Here is a 23,141-nt window from a genome sequence, read left to right as displayed (position 1 = left end):
CAATGCCCATTCACCCCCACAGCTCTTCCGTCCCTTCCTGGGTCTAGCCAGTGAAAAAAAAGTGATGTGGTGAATGGTGATGGCTTCCTTCCTGCCAAGCCTTAGAATCTTATTATACCGTCCTCTCATGTGTTTACTGTGGTGGACCTCTTAACCACACAGCTCAATGACTCTAAGTCCACTACAGGCCCCCTGTGTGGTGTCTTGGAATCTCTCTCACAGCTCATTTTCAGATATGTCAACATAGCACAATGCCCAAAGCCCCCCACCCCTGCCCTCCCTCTCTGTGCACAGACAATCTATTGATGGCATGAAAGAGCGACGGAGAGGAAGTCACTTCATCACTTGCATGTCCAGATGCATCACTCAATCGGCTTGTTCAGAATGAGGACGAGGGGTCGTTTGTGTTGCAGGCTGGGTCTACTCATTCATCCCCAATCCCATTCCCCCAGCAGTGTCTTGCGAGTGGTTGATTGTGATGGCACATTGACCAGCGGGTGACATGCTTACTTGGATGTGAAGAGAGTGTACTATTTAAACTGTGACTGTCATCTGATTTACAGGTCATGCAGCAACTGCATGCTGAACAAAGTCAACAAACAGAAATTGGAATGATATGGTACATAAGATCGCTAATGACAGGCAATGACAGTTTATAACATCTGTCTGTTATACCAAATCATTGCAAATGTGAATAAATTATAAGCATTCATTTGAGTAGGTCATCTTAGCACTGTGTGTACCAGAGAGAGTGAATATGATTTAGCTGGCAGGAAATATAGAACATATAGCAGGATCATTTCAAATGATTGACTATTATAAGAGACGGGTGGCATATACATATATGATTAAGTCATCTCTTTGCACCTAACTCTACTCTTTTACTAATTGATATGATATGTCCTGTCATTCACCTCGCTGTTGCTCTCAACAGCAGGGGTAGTAGAATACATGCTAGAGGAGCAATGCAGCTGAGGCATATTGAGACAAAGGAGGCAGTTTGACGTCACCACCCTTCCTTGCTAAACAAAGAAATTGCATCCCCAAAAACAAGTGGACAGCTAAGCATGCTACAGATGAGACCTAGTATGATTTAGCATGCCTTAAGGAAAAGACTGGGAGAGAAAGCTAAGGATTCTATGTCAATGATTGATTGTTTATCTGCCATATCTATACAATATGCTTCAGATTGGAAAACAGGATCCAAAGCATGCCTGCAGATAAGCTGCTGGTAATATGAGCAGTTAGGGTTGGTTGTTTGTGTGTGTGTTGTGTGTGCCTCTGCAGCTTCTCCTTAGCGTCTGATAACTGTTCTCTCTCTTTCACACAAAGAAGCTCACCTTCCCTCACAGTTACCATGGACACAAAAGCACAGGGCCTAAAATTGTCACTGCCGTGATGCACACACCTCATTGACCTGAATCAGCTCACTGACAAATAAGTAGAATGGAGCATTTCCTCTGCCTGTTCAGTAAAAACACAGGTTAGGCGGAATGGGGCATCTATATAATTCTGTTTTTCTTGTAGATGTCTCACGGGTGTCAAGAGTAAATTACCTGTTTGAACACCTTTTAGTAAGCAGCATTTAGTGGGGGGGGTTTTGAGGGAAAAGTTTGCATAGTTTTCTACTTGAGATGAAGCCTGCTGTGACTCACGGCACAAGGATCCTCACTGTGTTCCCTGCACTGCACTGCACTGCGCTAACTGGTGATTCATGCGGAGGCAGGTCACACGTTTTTGACATGGGAGACTCTGCAGGGAATCAAATCATAATTCTCTTTCCACCTCCTCATTTCACCACGCCCTCGCATGTTCTCTGGCAAAGTTCAGACAGACGCAGCACAACGCAGTCGTCACGGCTTATCATCCAATCACTCTCAAGGTATATCAAAGTCAACATGCTGAGTCATAGTTGAGTCACACTCATAGCATAAACTAATAACTATTTTTATATCTTTGTCAGTCTGTTGTGACGAAAGCAACTGTCTTGTGGTGGTACCTGTTAATTAATGGATGTGCCACAGAGTAGAGGGCCTCACTCCATGGTGTTCCTGTGGAATAAGGCCTACAGTCAGTCTCCCACACATTACAGACCCTGACACCTTTATATCTCAACACCTACTCAACTCAGGAGTCTCAAACTGTAAAATCCTGAGTGTGAATGTAACTCTTGAGAGTGTACAAAACGATTCTTCTGATTAAAATGAACACTCTGGATTTTAGTGCATGTGGACCAGAGCATGCTGTTGAGATTTTAAGTTTATGACTTAAGGGTCAAGGAATATATGGATCATATATAGAGCTTATCTTTTCAGCATTACCATCAGTTTTGATTGATTCCTATTTCGGCCAGTTAGGGTATTAATGTAGTAGTGGACTATAAAAGGGGAACCAGAGAGAGTGTTCGTTGCTAAAGCAAATACAGCCTATCATAAAATACTCCACCTTAACACAGTGAAAGCATTTAACATTTATGATGGCTGGAGTAAGTGGGACAGATATCTTAAGATGGATTATTCATATAAATCCAATTGTATTAAAGCGCTTAATTAATGTTCTGCTGTTTACAACTGTGTTACGCACATTTCAATGTAAAAAAATCAATAACAATATAATAAACCATTCATTGTGTGTCACACATTTGCAATTGTTACTTTTGTGTTTGTACTGGGAGCAGATGCAGGCTAATTAAAATCTGTTTTCCATAAGACATCATCGGTTGGAGGGATTATCTGAACAGCCAACCTGCTGCCGTTAACCAGAGTAGAGAGCGGCAGTGTGGAGGTGGTGAAATAATCTGCCTTCACAGAATCCTCGGATTACTGCTGATAATATGGACCTCCCATAGTGTTGTTACCTTTGGCATTATTTCCTTAGATTTCAATCAGTTCCACGAAAATAGCCTAACTAGTCATATCATCCACACTATGGAGAGAGGGCACTACATATTCTATTCATCTCCACACACACACACACACACACACACACACACACACACACACACACACACACACACACACACACACACACACACACACACACACACACACACACACACACACACACACACATACATTAATGCCTTATTGTTGCTCCACTGGTGTGCCCAAGGAATGACAGTCACTCCTGGATGAGGATACAAGGCCACTGAAATTGAGTGAGTAGAATAAATCAGGATGGGTCCGAGGGACTCCTTTCCTTTCGGGCAATATGTCACCCTTTCCAGTAAAGGTTTCTGATCCTCCTAAAGAACCACAGTGCAAAGCTTTACGCGTAGATTGTTTTCTGACTGATGTGTTTCGTCTTATAGCAGAGTTTGAAGTAGATTATTTTTTTCAAAGAGCACCTTAGGTTCTCTCCTTGCCTCTGGCAGAAACAGATTACACACTTCAGATGCCATGCTTGAGGTAATCATCATGCAGTAAAATAATGTATAAAGTCTTGGTCTAATGTTAGAGCAGGCTCTATTTCTCTGTCTATTTCTGTCTTTATTTCCCCTTGTCCTCTGCATGTCACTGTGGAGCTTGCTCGCATACGTATGTATATTACAAGGCATCGATTCCTCTCAGTATCTTAACTGATCAAAGAGAGTGCTCTAAGAACGAAACCCTGTATCTGCCGATGGAGTAGCTCTGTTAAAATGTCTCATCTCTGGCTTAGCATTAACCTGCTTTGCACCCCCCCCCCCCATCTGCCAGACATCCTGGCCATGAAGAATACCTCAGATTAGTCAGGAGCTAGTGATGAGAGAGCTTAAAATATCCTCATTGATCAGGTTTTGACACAATATCTTATGACGGCATATGATGATATTTTAATCAAGAAGAATGATAAGAATTACATAAGATGCTCTGTAGTTTTCAAGTCAGACCTGTAGCCTTAATTCAATTAGGGATGCCACAATCTGACCTTCAGCCAATTCGAAATTCGGACAGCCCTGGCGAATATTTTTCGATTATTCGACGGCGCCGTTTTTTGAAAAATATTTTTCAAAAAAAAATTTTTTTTTTTTTTTTTCAAATTTTTTTTTTCTTTTTTTTTTTTCGCTCCTGTTTTAGCATTATCACGGTCATTTCCGGGTTGCGCGGCCCAATTATTAGTTACGTTAATGTTTGGGCTGGGATGCTTTCCAGCAGGGGCCTCAGTGCGGCTGCAGAGTTCATGTTTGGGCTGGGCTGAAACAGTGAAACGCTCTGAAACTGTGGCCATTTACAATTATTAAGACTATAATATTACTATTATTAGTATTAGCATATATTTTGATTGAAACTAAGGCATACAAAAGTAAAAAGTAAAAAAAAAAAAAAAGTAAAAAGTAAAAAAAAATAATTTTTTTTTTAATAATTTAAAAAAAATATATATTATTAAAATCGAATTTTAAAAATCATTTTCGATTATGGAGACTGTAACGAATATTCGAAAATTCGAATAATCGGTGGCATCCCTAAATTCAATGTAATGTTTTATGACAAATGCCAGTGACAAGGCGTGACTGAAATCGCAAGACATTAATTATCTATACAGCGTTCTATTTATATGAAGTCTATCATATACAGTGGTTTAATAGCGGCTTTATGTACTGACACACACTTCCACTGCTTCCACTCTGTTGCGGTTTCACACTGTGCCTCTCTTCCATCCAATCACTGATCCTCTTTAACACAGTTTGAAGGAAAGTGACATGGCGGTCTCCAGTGTCATGTCTCACACGTCATGTGTGTACAGCCGGCTGGCGGGCAAAGATGGGTGCTCCTTTTAATGGACCAGTCAACGCCTTGGCACTCTCAAAGGCTCCCTGACTGTCCACTGTATGCATTCCACAGGATTAGTGTGGCAGTACCACAGCCCTTCAAAGCCAAGCGTCATCGCTGCACATCGTCCTTTTAGCAGACATCTGCCCTCTGAAGCCTATAGCTAAAATTAGATCGCCAATCTGTAATTAAAAATGGCTGAAATTCGCCCATGTCTTGAAATGTTATAGCATATCTCATTTGAATTCTCAAGACCAGACTTGTCACGTTCTTTCGAGTGCCAATTGCCTACTTACCGTGCTTTCAAACCTATGTATACAGTGTGACGCTGGGTAGTAAAGTGGTGAGTGGTCTGTTTCACACTTCCAGTACCTTGTTAGTAGCTTCTAGCACTTCTTCAGAGACTAGTAGGTCCTTCTCACATGTGTGAAATGTTAAACCATGGGAGTTTCATTGGATTTTATGAGTGGCCTTGCCAGCCCCCACCCCCGCGCAACTGCCCCATAACCAGATCAAACATAACCATCTCTTTTCAAGCCCCCATCAAAAACCTCAATTCTGGGTGGGGTTTCACTTTGTATTCTCTGAAGTGCCTGTAAGTAACGCATGTGTGCATACAATGTTTATGGTGGTCTCTCTCTGCTGCTGCCTGTGTGACATTTCTGCTCAGTGGGTTAGGATGCAGCGCTCAGCTCCTGCTAGAATTGATGGGACTTCTCTCTCAGCCCCCAGACTGTGACCAGATCAGCAGGGAGTTAATGAAATTGAATTGATTTTCCTGCGCCTCGTCCATGCAGTATATACTGTAATCTGAGGATGAAAACAGGCAGAGAAAATGCATTACATTTGCTCATTTATTTGAGTTTCAGCCTGTGGAAGTGTATGCACAAAGGTAATTCTTACCTTTTAATACATACCTTTTAACGGATCCTTCCCAAAGCATTGGGAATTATTTAAACTCTGTGAAACACATAGACCTGTCCATTAAGTCGGTATTGTATTGGGAAGAAATTCAGACACAAAAATGATTGCTTGCTAGCAGACTAAGGATGTTGTGCTTGGCAGTGTTTTCTTTGGTTTGAACATTGCAAAAGGACAAACTCACCATAACGAAAACCGTCCATGAGTGTTGGTTTGGTAAGAAGGCTAGCGCTGGTTTAGCAGCCCTCCTCCCTCCTTCCGATAAAGACTCCAGGATGTCATTGTGCAATCACATTTCTAGAAAGAGATAGAGCAAGGGATTTTTAAAGCGTGTAAGTGCCATCTCCCTTCCTTACACACTGTAGGATGGATTATGGCATCCCAGAGGCTGGAGCTCAGTGTGCAGATGGCTGCATCTCTCCCTCCCTCCATGTATCGATTCATCCATCCATCCTCTCCTCTTCCCTGTTTTTGTGGCTTGGTTCTGTTCTGGCAAATGCCTGCTTCCTTTGTGGAGTCGCATGCTGTTTGCTAACATGGCAGTACAGAATGCTTGCATCTTAGCTGTACCTCTGGCATTGTGATGATCCTGGTGACAGTTTGGTTTGCTTGCTTGTCTCCCTTGGTTCTGCTCACAAAATAAGATGCTCTGTGTGTAGCACATGGAGCTGAAATAAAATAAATCTTGGTAACAGTGGTGAATACATCTAAAAATATACTCTTCCAACCATTATTACTGTATGGCGAGTGTTTCTGTATCAAAACAAAACTGACATTTAGAGAAAAAAATGACATTTTGTTAACTTTTGAACATCGTAGAACTCTGAATTAGCTCACCAAAGGCTTGTGCTCACAAATGTCGAGACGGAGAGTTCTAATTTCATAAACTGGGAATACGCAGTCAAATCCTCAGTGTTCATTTATCCATTTGTAACTCAGAGAGTGTGCAAATGGATAGGGCCATTTGGTAACATTTTGTCAATGTCAGAGTGGATTTCTTTGTGTACTTTAAAAAAATCAGTGATCCATTTAAAAAAGAAAACAGACTAGCCACTTGGCTTTTGTTTACATGGATGGCTGATAGCTCTGCTTCTAATGTGCTATTTTCATTAAAACATTTTTTCCCCCTATTTTAGTATCATGGCCATCAGTTTCCTCAGTGAATTTGTAACATGGAGAGCAAGAGAAGAAGCCAGGGAAATGGTGCCAGACATCTACCCACGCAGTGCACACAGTCTTTGTATTGGTCTCTTTCCTACACTTGCATCATTTTCTCCTGTTTTGGCAGAGTACCACAGGAAAAAATACCTCCGTTTATATAGTACCTCTACAATGCTATGGACTATAATATCCATTTCACAAGTATTTCATTCAGCCACCTGATTCTTATGTGTGTGTGCCATTTAGTCACATGTAGTTTGTTTCTTCCTCTTAATGACATTGCCCTTCAGATTGTCAGCTGTTGTCACGTCACATTAAGTGGCTGCCACTGGTCCTTTGTCACCAACGATGTAAGCAGTGGAAGTCAGAATGGATTTTACAGGTGGCATATTCTGAACAGGCATGCACATCGGGTCTGATTTATCAAGCTCAGTGGCTCACTTACCCCGCTCCGCTGTGTAAATGCGTTTAACCACTTTACCCTATATATTTTTGTCTCCGCCAGGAGACTATGTTTTCTTCCGTGTGTCCACCAAGCTAACATTGGTCAAGCTTCACGTGACACGTGACAATATGTTGAAGGGTGTGCTTTGATTGGCTAGCGAGACGCATGATGAAATAGAGTCCTATAAATAGGTGTGTCACTTCAAAAGATAATTTATATCTTTTGAAGTGAGGTAAGACAGGATTAATCAGGAACAGTACTGGCGGAGACCTGTGCTCCGAGGAGCACATTTTCTAGTGTTGACTTGATTCCGTTCTTCCTCCTCTCCTTTTTTCCCTCTACACCAAATCTCTTCGCTGAAAATAACCGATCTGCGAGCTCCCAGAACAGGGACGCTAAGGTTCATGTGGTTAAACTCCTAGTCTGGTATGACGTCTCATTTCCAAGCACAGGATACTTCTGTTGCCTTAATATTATGACTGGCCAAGGAGAATGTCATCGCAAAGGTCAGAAGGCTTATGCACGACATAATCCTTGGCAAACCATAACTATGCACAGTAAAATCCTAATCTCATTGGAATTAAATCTCACTCAAGACGCTGTCATGGTCACCATCCACTCTGGATATATCCCATGCACATGCTAGCTCAGCTCACACATACAGGCCATAGCCACTTAAACCCTATACTGTACTTTATTGAGCCTAGGACCACAATGGAAACAAGTCCCCTCAGGACCATTCGTGTTCTCCTTTTTAGCATGTTGTTACTGTCCGTGCAGTTTACATTTTTGACTAATAAAGTACCGTATTCAATCAATCAATTAAAGCGTCCCCCAGAGGTCTGTATTTGTCCCTCCTTTTTTCCATCGACACCAAATCTGCTATTTTTGCAGAATGTTTGCCTATTAAGACATGCCCTGCCAGAACAGGGAGGCTAGGGTTCCTGTGGTTAGGGAGGAGTTGATCCACCGATGTGCCACCAGTATCTCATCAAACACAGCAAAAGTAGAAGTTGCTCCTCCCCTTTGGGACAAAGGAGAGAGGGCAACCAGTGTTGCCAAGTCCGCTTATTATAAGCAACTTTGGGCTTGTTTTTCTGTAAAGTTGCTTGAAAATTTTGGTGGTTGCGTTTTTTGGCCTTGTTTCTAAAGTGTAGTTGCTTATTTGGGCTTGTTTCCTAATGTTGTTTAAACCAGTGGTTCTTAAACATTTTCATGTCAAGGACCCACAAATTAATATGTATTTGTCTGCGGACCCCCATCTGAAAATATTTTGTGTCATGGTCCCCCATACAAGATTTGTGTTGTTAAAATGTCAAACACACACACACACACACACACACACACACACACACACACACACACACACACACACACACACACACACACACACACACACACACACACACTAGGTTTAAAGCTCTCATGTGGCCTAGTCGCTTCTTTTGGGCTTGTTGTCATTGACCTGGCTGCTTCTTTCTCTCGCAAAATCTGGCAACACTGTCGTCTACATGCCGGCTTAAAGCCAAGTCAACGGAGGGGGAAAGGAGCTCTGTCCCTGTGGTGTATCGGCTTACACAGGTAGAAACACCACCCACACTGTCTGCCTCTTCACTCTGACCTCATTTAGAGTAGAGGATGCCTCAGTCAGCACAGGATACTTACATTAGGGTATTTCTCTGCTATTCATGAGAAGGACTGACAGCTCTGCTCACTACCCACCACCCCCTCAACAGATTTTCCATCAGAGATTCTATTCACACACTCTCAAAGCTGTGTTCACGTTGACTTCATAAGAACCAATGGGAAATAAACCTGAATTGAGTCAGTTGAAGGTCTTAAAAAAATGGCAGTCTGCTCGTTGGGTGATATTCTAAGCGTCTTTAGTCACAATTATACAGTGGTGTAAAGTAACTCAGTACATTTACTCAAGTACTGTACTTACAATGTTTAGGTACTTTTACTTTACTGGAATATTTCCAATTGTCTATACTTTTACTTCTACTCCACTACATCTCAGAGGCAAATATTGTACTTTTACGCCACTACAATTATTTGAAAACTTTAGTTACTAGTTACTTTGCAGATATAAATTATTACATTATAAAACATACGTTAACCACTTTAGCTCTGTTTTATACCTAGACTATTTGAAAATAGCCGATCTACAAGCTTGTGATCTGTACTTTTCCCACCACTGCAATTGTACTATTGTAAAGTAGTAGTTATCCAGCCAAGCCATTTGCTTTTGTTTGCATGTGATGGATATAGCTCGCTCTATATGCAGCTCACAGTAAATCATCTTAAAATGTTTTTTATCATAGACAAGATTGTCTGGGAGGTCTCTTCATAAAGGACTCTGGGGAGTTACTAAATAGACATCATGTGTTGGAGAACCTGTCCTGTACTAACTGTGTGAAATGTGGTTGCAGGCAGTCCACTTAATCCAACTAACAGGCACTTTTGCCTTAACCGCACTGTGCTTGGAATTACCTGCTATTTTCATCACCACCGACCACATGTACTGTACAGTAAATGCCATCATAGACATGAATTGTAGTTATTGTAGTGGTCATGTGCTATACAATAATGTGTCACTACTCCTTCATTACAGTACTAAGTGTTGGCCTTGGAATCAAAAATTAATGACTGCACACAGTCCCACCTGGATATGGACCGGTACTGGCAGATTTGGGGTGACTACAGCTAAGATTAAACAAAATTCCTGCTCCCTCCCAACTTCCTGGAAGTAGAAACATATACTTGAGATCAGTTAGGCGACAAAAGGCCATGGAAGCCTATACGGCGACAGTCAAGGTGTTGCTTGTGTTTAAGAGGTAATCCAGCTCTTTTGCTTGAAAAGAAAAGGGGGCTTGCATGAAGACCAACATAAACCTCATGGTAAGCTCTAGGAGGAGATAAGCAAAAACGTACCAGGCGACCCAGTCAAGGCTGCCGATACCATCTCACTCCATGAGAAAATCCTTCCTCTGGCTGCGATTGCAGAGGCCTGTTTACAGAGTTAATGTGTCACAGACTTTCTGTGCGCCAAAAGCCTTCGTGCTTTTGATTTTTGTTTGTTTAGTGTGCCTCCACAACCCTGCCCGCTACAATTGTAAACACAGAGGGCTTGTTTGTGAGTCTCTCTCTCTCTCTCTCTGCGCCGCTTAGCATGGAGCAGGTTTCAAGGTTACCCTCCGGCCTTAACCTAATTTATACTTAGTCATACAAGGGTTGCTCACTGTTGCATCACATTTGTAGTTGAAAATGAGTTGATTGTGGCAAACGACACTGGCATAGTACAATGAAGCATAATGAGGCTTTAAGTCTCTGAAAAGGCCTTGTTGTAGGCTGCTCGGCTGTACTCCGTTTCACGCTACACCCACAAGATTAAACCTGGGAGATTTGTCCCTCTCTCGCAGTCGTCCTGTCAGGAGTCGTATGCGAGGTGACAGAGCGTGTTGTGACGGCTGTTCTCGTCAGTATCACAGGGTGAATGGATGTCTGCTTAATCTGTGCCCAGGGCTTGAACGAAGATTTGTGGGGGAAGAGAGGGAGGGGGCAATTAAAGGGTAGGCAGAGAGGGTTTAAGAGAACAATGAAGTCTTCCCTCTCTCTACTGTACTCAACAAGCGCTTGGATGTGTATTGCAGGAAATTGCAGGCGACAGCTTTTGTTGTATTCCAATTTAGACCGTCTGATAGTCACCCTTGTCTGCATGTGTGAATGTGAGATGATTTGGATAATTAGCCAAGGTTTGGGGCCTCCTCAGACCAGGATCTCTTGCTGATCGGCACTACACAAGGACAGCTGTAGAGCAGGCTGCTCTGTTCTCACAGTATGGGGGAAGGCACTGGCAATGAAATTTTAATGTGGTGATTATATTAAGTATGCTATCATGCACTCATATAGCAGTAGCACTTAGCTGTTCTATTGTTATGTCAACGGACATGTGATTAGAACACACATTTATCAGTTTCTGACCCTGGAAAGTCCCTGAGAAATGGGTCCGACTGAGTATCTGTGTCATAAACATACTGGACAAGATCATAAAAAAATGAGGCCGTTTGTGAGGCAGCTAGACAGTGTGAGTGTCCCTACTGTAAGCTTCTACGGTGCGATAGTAATGTTTGTGATTCTAGTGTGGTGGGCCTTGAGTTATGATGTGATCATTTTGTATTCATTTTGAAACCCTCAGATACTCGGATCAATTGGAGGGGCGGGAACTCCGGGAAGATGGATGAAATTGAATAGAAGATATTGTTATGGCATTGTCTCCACTTTGTACTTTATTCACTTTCATAAAGAGGCAATGAGCTCTGCTAGAAAGTGTCCAGGAGAGTCACGTTGTATTAACCCATTAAGACCGTGAACGCGTCTGTGTCATTTTTTGATTTTAGCTAAAAAAGCATTATTTTACACTTTGGCTATTCAATAATAGCAGATATACAAGCTCATAGCGCGGCACCGAGTGCCACGCTATGAGCTTGTAGATCTGCTATTTTTGAAAATGTGTGAAAATCTTTGAATATATATATATTATTTTAAAGCGAACATTTTAAACTCAAATCTTTGCTTCAGGGGGGGTCCCTCCCCTCCCTGGAACAAAATATTTTGAGATGGGGGTCCGCGGCCAAATACATATCATTTTGGGTGTCCTTGACATGAAAGAATTTGAGCACCACTGACACAGCAATACTAGTTTTTCAGTAAACTGCATACTGGATTTAGAAGACATTTGTAGAATCGGCCTCAGGTCTTAATGGGTTAATCAGCGGTGAGTCAAACATGAATGTGTTGGTGCAGGACTTTCTCTGTGACCGGGGAGGGAATTATCCTGACACTGTGTGACTAGGCTCTTTTCGCTTGTCTGCCTCTCTGTGCATCAGATAAGCGGCCAGGACTGGATGGGGTTGCTGTACCCACCCACAACTTTACATCTCGCCGGTCTAGAAATGGGAGTCTTGTCACTTCCCATTTCCTCTCACGGTGCTTGTGGGACAAGCCATGGTCCCTGCACCGACACACAGGCCACAGCTGTGAAACCATTCCTGACTTACAGTATATCAAACATGATCGAACGGATGAGTCCATAATGATGGCTGAGCAAATTTCACACTACATACAGAAGAAGATGCCCTGCTAGCGGGGCCCTCCTAGTTCCTAATCGATTGGCCCTATTTTACAGTCCAGCGTGGCCTGTTAATTGGTCTCCAGCTCCCTGCTGACACAGTGACCCTAATGGACAAGAATTACTGCTGTCTCGTCGTGCATTAACCTCCATTGCAGCATTGCCTAATGCCTACTCCCCCTCATCAACCTCCTTCTCCTTACGAACCTCCTCCCCCACCCCCCCCCCCCACCAACCCTGATTTCACAGCAGCAGTGTCAGGGCAAAGTGCACACGTGCTCATGTGTTCTGTCACATGGGGTCGTCGGTCAGATGACACTGCAGCCTGCAGCCAAACGACTTAAAGCTCCAAGCGACCCTTGTGTCCAGCATAGGGAGACTGTTGCTCTATCCCCACGCTGGTTGTTATCCATTAATTGGTTTAAATGTAATTGGGGGAATGGCCAGGGGTCCTGACATCTCCTCGTTAAAAGTAATCTGTTTATCTCTTTTGCACAATAGCTTCGTTCAAGCCTTATAACCTGTAACTTTGTAGCACTATCTTGAAATACACAGAAAAACAGCATCTCTCCAGCTGTTATTTAAGCTTTTGCTACTCATTCATCTGACCTCTGACCTAGCACAGCAGACAATCACAGCACTGATAACGACTTGTTACGGGGCATCTCAGGGGATTAGCCAATAGCCACCAATGGCCCTTTTTTTCCTTCCATGTGTCTTTGTCTGGCAAGGTGGTGATGTCATACAGTGGCATGGCTTGGCTCCACCCACTAACTCCAGCTTCACCTCCTTTTTATTTTACCATTGTGAATATTTCATGATGTCATCTGGCTGGGGACGCACTGCATTGCCAGAGGGCTTTCCTAATGGTTTACCGTCTCATCTTGTCCTTTTCTTAAACAACCCTAAATCAGGCCAGTGAGTGACTGTCCTTCTGAGATGCTGTAGTGATGATGGTTGTTTTGCGTGAGGTGAAACCAGATCTCATTCTCAGCCACACACAGCCTCACTCGTAACGCTGGCCAATCAGACATCTGTATTTCCTGAGGGAGAGCAATGACGTTTTCCCTGCTTAATTCCTCAAAAGAGAAGCAGGAAGCAGTAGTTTTGACTGACAGCTTCTCTCACCCTACCATCACAATGGGCAGAAACACAATTGGAAGTTGTGGAGGAAATAAAAATGCAGGAAAGCGCACACAGTACCCTTTAATGTATTATAAATAGACAGATCTGATCTTCTCCTCTCCAGTAATAAAATGTGTGTGGAAATAGATCCTCAAACAGAGGGAACTCAGGGAAGATGAAAGTGCAATGACATAAAGGCCAATGGCTCAGAAAAAGTAATCAGGCTTTATTGTGCATCGTGTTGAGTGTGTGTGCATGTGCATGTTTCTGCTTGTAAGTCTGTACAGTACGCCATACAGTATAAGATGAGTCAGAGCGCTCCGATTTAGAAAGCGATAGACAACACAGATGGGTACAAGAAGAACCAACGGCAATGCAGGCCTGAGGCCTGTTCATTACAGGCAGCCACAAAGATTCCCTTTAACGCGGACGTCATTCAGTCATCAGACATCAGTCATAATGAATTCTAAATGAATGCATCCCGCGCCTATTTAAAAATGTATGACGGTTTAACGCTCGTGCTGGCTGCAGTCGGTGGTGTTGCTAACTAATGCTTTCCTCTTTTCTTTTGTTACAGTGAGGGTGTCTTCAAGTGTCCAGAAGACCAGCTGCCTCTGGACTATGCCAAGGTACAGTTGCTACTCACTGTCAGCTGAACTGTAGTGTGGAGAATTATTAGCATTTGCATGCATACAAAAATGATCCCATTTAAGGCCTATATATAGCAGGTGATAGGAGATGATATATATACTTACTATAGTAGTGTGTATTAGTTTGTAACGACAAATAGCAAAATGTTCTATTGTTCTATTTCTATGGTGGCACAATTATGTTAATTAATTGTCCAAGGACATGCTTCTAGAGTTTTATTTCCAGGGAAGAAAATTTTGCTTTTCTTTCTTTCATAATTCTTTGAAAATAGATAAAAGTGTTCATCTGCTTGTGAGCTTGCTATTTTCACACAGTCTAAAAATTATACTATAATTTTTGCGCGTCGGTTCGCTGATATAGAAAAACATTTAACAAAATATCAAAGAAAAAACACTTCTAGATTAATCAAAAAACAAATTGTTAGAATAATAGCTAAGAAAATAATCAATAGTTGCAGCCCTACATGCTTCTGATAAACACATTGTGATTCAAATTAAACACTTTGACAAACAATTTTTGTATGTCAGCAGGGTAGAAATAGAGAAGACAATTTGTAGAAATGGCTTTGATACAGAACCTTTTCCTAAATCTCTGCCAGTCCAACGAAAGAAAAGTACTATTCCAAATTCCTATGTGAGCTCTTGAGTTCTGTTTTTTCCTTCATATCTTTTCTTTCAGAGCAGTTAATCAGATTGTGGTTCTGGGGGGGATAACAAGCCAACTATATAAGAGTGCGAGTCAACGAATTTCACTCTCTAACACGGTTTTCCCACTGTGAAACAAGAATGTGCAATGCGGATAAGGGATTAATTCTGCACGTTGTATGAGATTGTCTTGAGTTCAGTGAAAGCTGTCAAAGACGCAATTGACAGAAAATGATCATCTCTGTTGCTGCGCTGCTTTGGCACTGACTGATTCTGAAACCATTCCCAATCTGTGCTGTATGAAATTCCTCCCTCTCTGTATGAAAACTGTGTTAATAAAGTATAGATTTGTAACGGTATAGATTTTTTAACCCCCAGGCAGCAGCATGCCTGGTCAGCAGTGCTGGCTAATACACTCTCTGTTGTGATTTGCTATGCTGTACTGCGCTGGGCTGGGAGCAGTGAATGGCACTGGAAGAGCAGGACTTCCCACAGGGTGGATGAGCTCAGCGCACACCTGTCACTGTCAGACATTGTTATTTACCAAGGCCTTCACAGGCTCCCAGTCGCCTGTAAATTACCCCATGCTGGTGGTCTTGTCTCTGGGTTGTAGTAACGCTCATTACACTCTTGTCCTTAGCATCCCGTTAGTGAACTTGCTCAGATAATGCACTTCCCGCATAAAGAACTCGCTCAGATAATGCACTCCCACTCCCAGCGTGCACGTGGCCTTGCTGAGAGTGATACTGGCATTTCAGCAGGAATGTGCTGCTGTTTGTCGTGTTAGAGATGTAAAGTAGTGGGATGACAGCCAACGATGGCAAAAGCAAATAGAGTAAAACGTTGAAGGGCTTACTCCCCTGATACGCCTGGGTCTAAAGTTATTAAAAGGTCGTCATTGTAGTCCCCTGCAGATTCAGATACTGGAACAATGAAAGACTGTTTGGGTTTATTTTAGAGGATTTAACGCCAGCTCGGAACATGTGATTATGGCAGCAAACTACTATCTGCTTCAGTTTCGTATTTTGCTGCACAGTATTCACAGCCTGCAAGCTGAAGTACAACCCTGTGGCTCTGCATCTCTGTTTTAGTATAAATATCTGTGAGGACATTTCTCTGCTTTACTGCCGACTATTGCAAGAACTGGCCATTACAGCATAATGAATGTGATTTATAATTAACATTAACCAGTTAAAATGGTGCCGTAATGCTTGCATTCAATCTGACACAGCCACCCGCTGAGTTTAACGGACCCCTGTAGAGAGATGGCGTATGTGTTCAGATTTTTCTGAATATTAACTTTGATGGTTATGGCTCCCAAATGAATGGTGCACATTGAGATACTCTCTCTGTAGAAAGCACGTGCACACAGACAGATGAGGTGTGATTTTTTTTTTTAGAGGTGACTTTTTTGTCCTTTGTCCTTGTGTGCCAGTGTGGGCCTGTCAGTTATTACATAATCACCTAATTATTCAAATAATCACCTCGCAATTATATGAGATAATCTTAATCATTTTCTAACATTACATTTGTGGGGGGAAATAGCAGCTCTACAAGCTCACAACGTGTCACATTGCAAGCTTGCATTATGAGCTTGTAGGACTATTTCCAAAATTCTTTTTAACAAATATTGAGTATACAATAATTAAATTTGGCAAATATTGGCCATAAAACATTTACATTATTGACTTTGATTATTGGAGTCATTATTTGTGTACGCTATTTCAATTATTTGTCATATTTACCCTGAACAATATTTGTTTTCAATGCTTTAATAGAAATGTATTTTTTTATGTTCCGATAGTCAATGTCAATAACACAATAAATAAATCACAAGTAAAATGTCATGATGGTGACAGCCCTAGATGCATACAGAGCTGTAAATCAACATCAGTGTAATGTAGCGAGACAATTTGGTACCTGGGCATCTCTTTATCTACAGTACCTATTGATCTATCTCTTTGTTTCTTCACTTGCATTCTCCCCAGTCCCACATATGCTTGAACTGATTTTCCAACAGAATCTCATAACCATGCCAAATATTCAGAATGTCCTCTGTGCATTACATTTCCCTCTAATTAATAAAGCACAGAAATCATCATGTTAGAAATGTTATTAGTGAAAATAGCAGACCTACATCCTCACGACGCGTTGCAACGCAAATGTTCTCCTATTTTTGCTGAATGTTTGCCTATTATAACGTATTACCCAGAATAGGGATGCTAGGTTCATGTGGTTAGTAAATAAAAGCTGTTAGTGCACTGGAAGACTCAACCCCCCGCCCTCTGTTGTTCCCCAGATCTACCCAGACCCAGAGCTGGAGCAGCAGATCCTAGCACTGCCCATCCGTTGCATCCACAGTGAGGAGGGCTGCCGGTGGACTGGCCAGATGAAACAGCTCCAGGTAACAGAGTTATTTTTCAGGGCATTTCTGAGCCTTTATTTGATAGATGTATAATGGAGAAGAGAGTAGGGCAGTAAATGGCCTGGCTGACTGGGAATTAAACCGGGGACTCGTTGTCAGGCATTAGAGCCCAGGTGGTATGCGCTCTAACCACTCGGCTATTGTTGGGACACCCAGAGGTAACACAGTTTGATCATTTTTTGGTTCTCTTTAAACTCCTGTTCCGGAGGTGTCTCCCTCCATGTTGTCATCGGTTTCCCTCTTTCATCTGCATTACTTTCTCTTACACCATTGTTGTGGTGGAGTTGTGTATATTATCTTTAATATAGACCTAGATCTACACGTTGTGAACTTGTAGATTTGAACTATTTTAAAATGTTTTTCAAAATAGTAAAAAATGCCAAAAAAGTTTAGGCATAAGGGGGAAGGCAAGGTAGGGCCCCTAAAGTCTTTACCTTGGTTGTAGATGTTGTGTGTCATCTCGTGGCCTAAAAGGTGTTTTAACTGGTATTTGAATTATTTTTTCCATCAGGGTCACTTTACCACTTGCGCCTTCAATGTGATCCCCTGCCCCAATCGCTGCTCCAGCAAGCTGACACGCCGCGACCTACCCGACCACCTGCAGCATGACTGCCCCAAGCGTAAGGTCAAGTGTGAGTTCTGTGGCAGTGAGTTCACCGGCGAGGCCTATGAGGTAAATACCAAATACTACAATGTTTTTCTTTCTCTTTTGGATCCCAGTGAGGGTTTTGAAGTAAACAACTTGTCCAAGGCCACAATATTTCCATTCCTGCACCTGTATGAAAGACTTCCTTTGTGAACTGTATTCAGAAACCCATTCCAGTTATGTCCCTCCCACTACAGTGTGTCACTAACATTATGTGTGTTGGCAAAATGAAAGGAGATTTTACTTGTCCTTTCATACTGTATGTGGTTTGCTCGTGGGGATACTATAGATAGAATATCACTAAAAACCTCAATTAGTCCCAGCCTTACCCTATGCACACCGGCCTATGTGGCCTGTCTTCTGTATCCTATAGCTCATTAACCACTTGAACCCTAGCATCTCTATTTTGAGGCTAACATTCAGTGAAAATAGCTCATCTACAAGCTCACAACGCAATGTATTGTGAGCTTGTAGATCGACTATTTTCAGCGAAGATATTCAATGTAGAGCAAAAACAGGAGGAGGACTAGCATAGAGCCCTTGGGGACCCTATCAACTAAGTATAGGGTTTAAGCCTCCAGCTTTTATTTAGATTTAGATTTTAGATTTAATTGTTCTATACACATAATTATAAAGCCACAGGTCTCTTATTGTGCTAGTTATTTTGTTCAATGATAATGAATTAGTTCACATTCAGAATTAGTTTTTTTGGTGGAGCAGCATACAGCCATTTATTAATGCACAGTCACACACACCCATTTAAGAAATATTATAATTTTGAATATTTGAAAAAGGAAGGAAAACATGAATGTTTGCTTGATTTTGGAGGGATACCTCACAACAGCAGTCAGTGATTTCATAGTGCGACAAATGGATTGTTTGACCCTTTCCCTCTCTCTCTCAGAACCATCAGGGCATCTGTCCTCAGGAGAGTGTGTATTGTGAGAATAAATGTGGGGCGAGGATGATGCGGCGTCTCCTGTCCCAACATAGCCTGTCCGAGTGTCCCAAACGCACACAGCCCTGCAAGTACTGCGGCAAGGAGTTTGTCTTTGACACAATCCAGGTCAGTTATACAGGAGTTGACACTTTTTAGCCGACACTGCCAAATGTTAAATATGTGCCAGAATGTCTTACTTGACAATTCAGTTTCCTAATCCTGTACAACCTAAGTGGACACATTCTCTCATCTCTGAAATCCACTTTAGTGCCCAGGCTCTGAAATTTGAAAGACATATGGTGCTAGTGTCCAAATTGCTTCTCCCACCTTTGTCTTTATACACAATAAAAGCTGTGTTCATTTGTCCATTTATAACTATTGAGAGTGTACAAATGTAACCACATGGACCTGTAAGGTCCATTTTGTTACATTTGTAAGAGTTAAATTAACACAGGATTTTACTGTATACCTATATGTAATCTCACATGGTTATAGAGGAATGTCAGGTTGGTACACGGTCCATGGCAGTAGAAATGCTGGTATTGAAGGTGTCAGTAGCTTGTGGCAACCATGCATGCATACTATATGTGTATGCTGCTACTGTATGTATCTTTGCTGGCAAGGTTCTCCCCTGGGAGAATAACTTTACACACATCCTGTCCATTGGCAGAACAGTTATTCACGGGCCAGAGATTATATCTCAGTCCTGCTTGTTTTTATGAGACTAAAAGTTTAACGCAAGCTTATGTTCCAAACATTAAATAGCATTTAGTAATGAACTGATTGGCAATTAAATCGCTCATGCATTCACTCATTATTGCACATATGGACACTGTCCCTGTCTGTCTCCCCCGCAGAACCACCAGTACCACTGCCCTCGGTTTCCTGTCCAGTGCCCAAACCAGTGTGGCACACCCAACATTGCCAGAGAGGATCTGGCTAACCATGTGAAGGACAACTGTGGCAGTGCCCTTGTGCTGTGCCCCTTCAAAGATGCCGGGTGCAAACACAGGGTAAGATTTTTGCACTTCGATGTACTGTGAATGTCCATTACATATTCCTTTATTTATTCGTTTTTGCCCACGGTAGATTTCTTGTTGATGTACTTATCTTGTTTTCTATGTATCTCTATTGGTTGTATTTGTGTGCTGTTGGGTTATTTGTCTTCTTTACAAATTATCTCATTTGTAGCTCTGCTCAGCAAGAAAAACCTGTGATTCTTTTAAATTGTGTTGTGCCTGTAGGGTGTTTTAATGAGTGATACTTCCAAACTCTGACCGCACATTTTTGTCTGTTTTTGACACTGGAGTCAGAATGGGAAAACGTAGCCCAGCACTGGGCGGGGAGAAGATCAGCATGACATTTTGTGTCCTCAGTTCTGTGTTCATAATTACATGTCTTCTGAAATGCTCGATGTATAGCATTTACATTGTGGCCAAGCATGTACAGCAGATATCCTGCACAGTAAACAGTGGATGGGAGAGGGTATAGCTGATCTATACTTACAATATAAATGAGTTTGCACGTGCCAACAAGTAATAGAGATATGTGTGTACCTGTAAAGCGTGGCTCCCCCACTCATTTAATATACTACAGAGGCTCTGACCATTCACCGTGCTCGCTTTCTCTCTCGCAGTGCCCCAAGTTGGCTGTTGGTCGTCACCTGGAGGACACCACCAAAGCTCACCTGACAATGATGTGTAACCTGGTCGGGCGCCAGCGGCAGGAGATCTTGGAGCTGCGGAGAGAGATGGAGGAGCTATCCGTCAGTCACGACGGGGTGCTCATCTGGAAGCTTAGCGACTACTCCCGGAAACTCCAGGAGGCCAAGCTGCGAAACAACCATGAGTTCTTCAGTCCGCCCTTCTATACCCACCGCTACGGATACAAGCTCCAGGTGTCTGCCTTCCTGAATGGCAATGGCAGTGGGGAGGGCTCTCACCTGTCCATTTACATCCGTGTGCTGCCTGGAGAGTATGACAACTTGCTGGAGTGGCCCTTCTCCTACAAGGTGACCTTCTCCATCATGGACCAGAGTGACCCATCTCTCTCCAAGCCCCAACACATCACTGAGACCTTCAACCCCGACCCAAACTGGAAGAACTTCCAGAAGCCCTGCAGTAGTCGCAACTCGCTGGACGAGAGCACCCTGGGTTTTGGCTACCCCAAGTTCATCTCTCACGAAGAGGTCAAGAAGAGAAACTACGTCCGTGACAACTGCATCTTCCTAAAGGCTTCCATAGAGATACCACAGAAGATAATGGGTTAAGGCACCTGATTAAGCCCCTTTACTCCCCCCCCCCCCCCTTTTTTTTTTACAATGAAGGACACAGAGAGGTTTAAGATCGGAACTGACACTTAACCTTGAAAACATCTACATACACACTTATCCTTTCTTTTCTTACAGCCCTCTCCTCTGTAGAACAATTGGCACTAGTCTGTGTGGCAGGGTCGGCTGACTGGACTGGAGGACCTTTATCTACCATGGAGGAAAATATGTGTTTGGTCTGCAGAACCATCACACTCCAATCCTTTTTTCTTATTTTTTGTTTTGTTTTACTTTTACCCCATTCTGCAACAAAAAGCCTTGGAAATCAACAGTGCCTAGAGAGTTTATCTTAAGTTATATATATTTTTTGGTTTCTGCAGTACTATAAAAGACAATGGAAAGATGGAAATGGAATGAGAAGAGTGACAAGGCTTGGAAAAGCCTTTGCACTTACAATGGAACAAATTTGGAATCTGGAAAAGAAGTGTCATTTGATCACCTTGATCGAATTACAATGAAGCTTAGCAGACTCAGCTCAAACCCAACTGCCTTTTGTTTACATGTACTTCTAGTATACTCCCTGTCATTCTTTAAAAACGCATAAAGCCCTTGGTAAGAGATTACTGGCAAGATGTGTGTGCACAAACTAACAAATTATGGATCTGTCTCTTATAGTTACTGCTCCAGCGCTACAACAGTGCGTGAGTCTGTGTATTGTAGTTTGGTCCAGTTGATAATACTTAAGGAACTTATTGATGTACCAAACACACACATCTATAATCCTTTGAGGCAGCCAACTGTCCACCAATAGAAAAGCACCTTTGTTGGTCTTTAGATTGGTAGACCAAGACAGTCATACTTATCGGAATACATGTGCATTTAAGAGTGAAGGAAAAGCCATGTGGCCTTTTTACATGTCTTGGCATGAGGGTTGGGGAGCTATTATCAACACATGCATGCTTCATGTACTACGACTCGGACCACGTTTTTGTACTGTAACCTAACCTGTATTCTTGAAATCCTCTCCCCTTGATGACGTTTTGTCATTTTTGCAATGGAGGAACTGTTGAATGGAACAAAGTTGTTTTTATACACAGAAAATGTGAACATTGTTGACAATATATCCTCTAAAAACCCAGTGGTTTTAATAGGAACTCTTGGCTGTGAAGTGGATTGTTTTACATAGCCTGCGCATGGATGCTATTAAGGGACTGATTGAAACATGGCTAATGTTGTGGTCATTCTGCAGACATGGGGGTGTCCAGAGAGTAGTGCAAAGGATTGGCACGCTCAACTCACAAGACTTGGATTCATAACGTGTGCAGATTCATAACCACCTTCACCCTGAAAACGTTCAGAAATGTAAAAAGATCTTAGCCAATCTACAAGCTCACAACGTGTCGTGTTGTGAGCTTGCAGATCTACTATTTAACATTTTTGAATAGGGGTGAAGTGGTGAAACATGCAAATAAAAAAAGGGAATATCGACACTCACAAAATAAGTTTAAATGCTTTTCGTAATGCATAGCCGCAGTCAAACAAATGAACACTGACAAAGGCCAGAGGGCTGAAAAGTTATTTTGCGATCGCAGACGTTTCCCTTTTTTTGGTGTCTAGAGCATGGTTTCCCAAACAGTAGGTCGGGACCCTTGTGTGGATGGTGGACCAATTTTTATGGGTGGCGAGTAAATACCCCTGTATTTTTCGTGTCCTACATTTTTCTTTTTTTTTAAAAGATTTTCAAAAAAAAATCCAAAAATGCAACATTTTTCATGAGTTAAGAAGACATTCGAACATTTTTCAAAAGAATTCCATAAAAAAAAAGTCCATTAATTAGAGGGAAACAATACTTTTAAGAAGTAGCGAAAATAGCAGATCTACAAGCTCACAACGTGTCGCATCGTGACACATTGTGAGCTTGCTAAAAAGTTTGGGAACCACTGGTCTAGAGAGTGACTGCACCTGTCAACCAGTCACTATTGTATTTTCAGCTCAGCACGCATTGGGCTGTCTGCACTGGTTGGAGGGGGGG

The 23,141-nt window shown here is 42.2% G+C and overlaps 1 protein-coding gene across 1 annotated transcript in view; it reads left to right on the top strand.

Annotated features, from left to right (window-relative positions):
- The window catches only part of traf4a (tnf receptor-associated factor 4a), a 32,294-nt gene extending 9,450 nt beyond the window's left edge, over positions 1-22,844 (top strand). The window contains exons 2-7 of the mRNA XM_084063912.1: positions 14,112-14,163; positions 17,129-17,233; positions 17,766-17,927; positions 18,805-18,966; positions 19,698-19,853; positions 20,477-22,844. Coding sequence (XP_083920038.1) covers positions 14,112-14,163; positions 17,129-17,233; positions 17,766-17,927; positions 18,805-18,966; positions 19,698-19,853; positions 20,477-21,109 — 1,270 coding nt within the window. The 3' untranslated portion in view covers positions 21,110-22,844. The remainder of the gene's footprint in view (positions 1-14,111; positions 14,164-17,128; positions 17,234-17,765; positions 17,928-18,804; positions 18,967-19,697; positions 19,854-20,476) is intronic.
- Positions 22,845-23,141: the final 297 nt, after the last annotated feature.

Source organism: Gymnoscopelus microlampas (genome assembly GCF_963454915.1).
Source record: "Gymnoscopelus microlampas genome assembly, chromosome: 8".
In the NCBI taxonomy this organism is placed as follows: Eukaryota; Metazoa; Chordata; class Actinopteri; order Myctophiformes; family Myctophidae; genus Gymnoscopelus; species Gymnoscopelus microlampas.
This window is presented reverse-complemented; position numbering and strand designations above follow the sequence as displayed.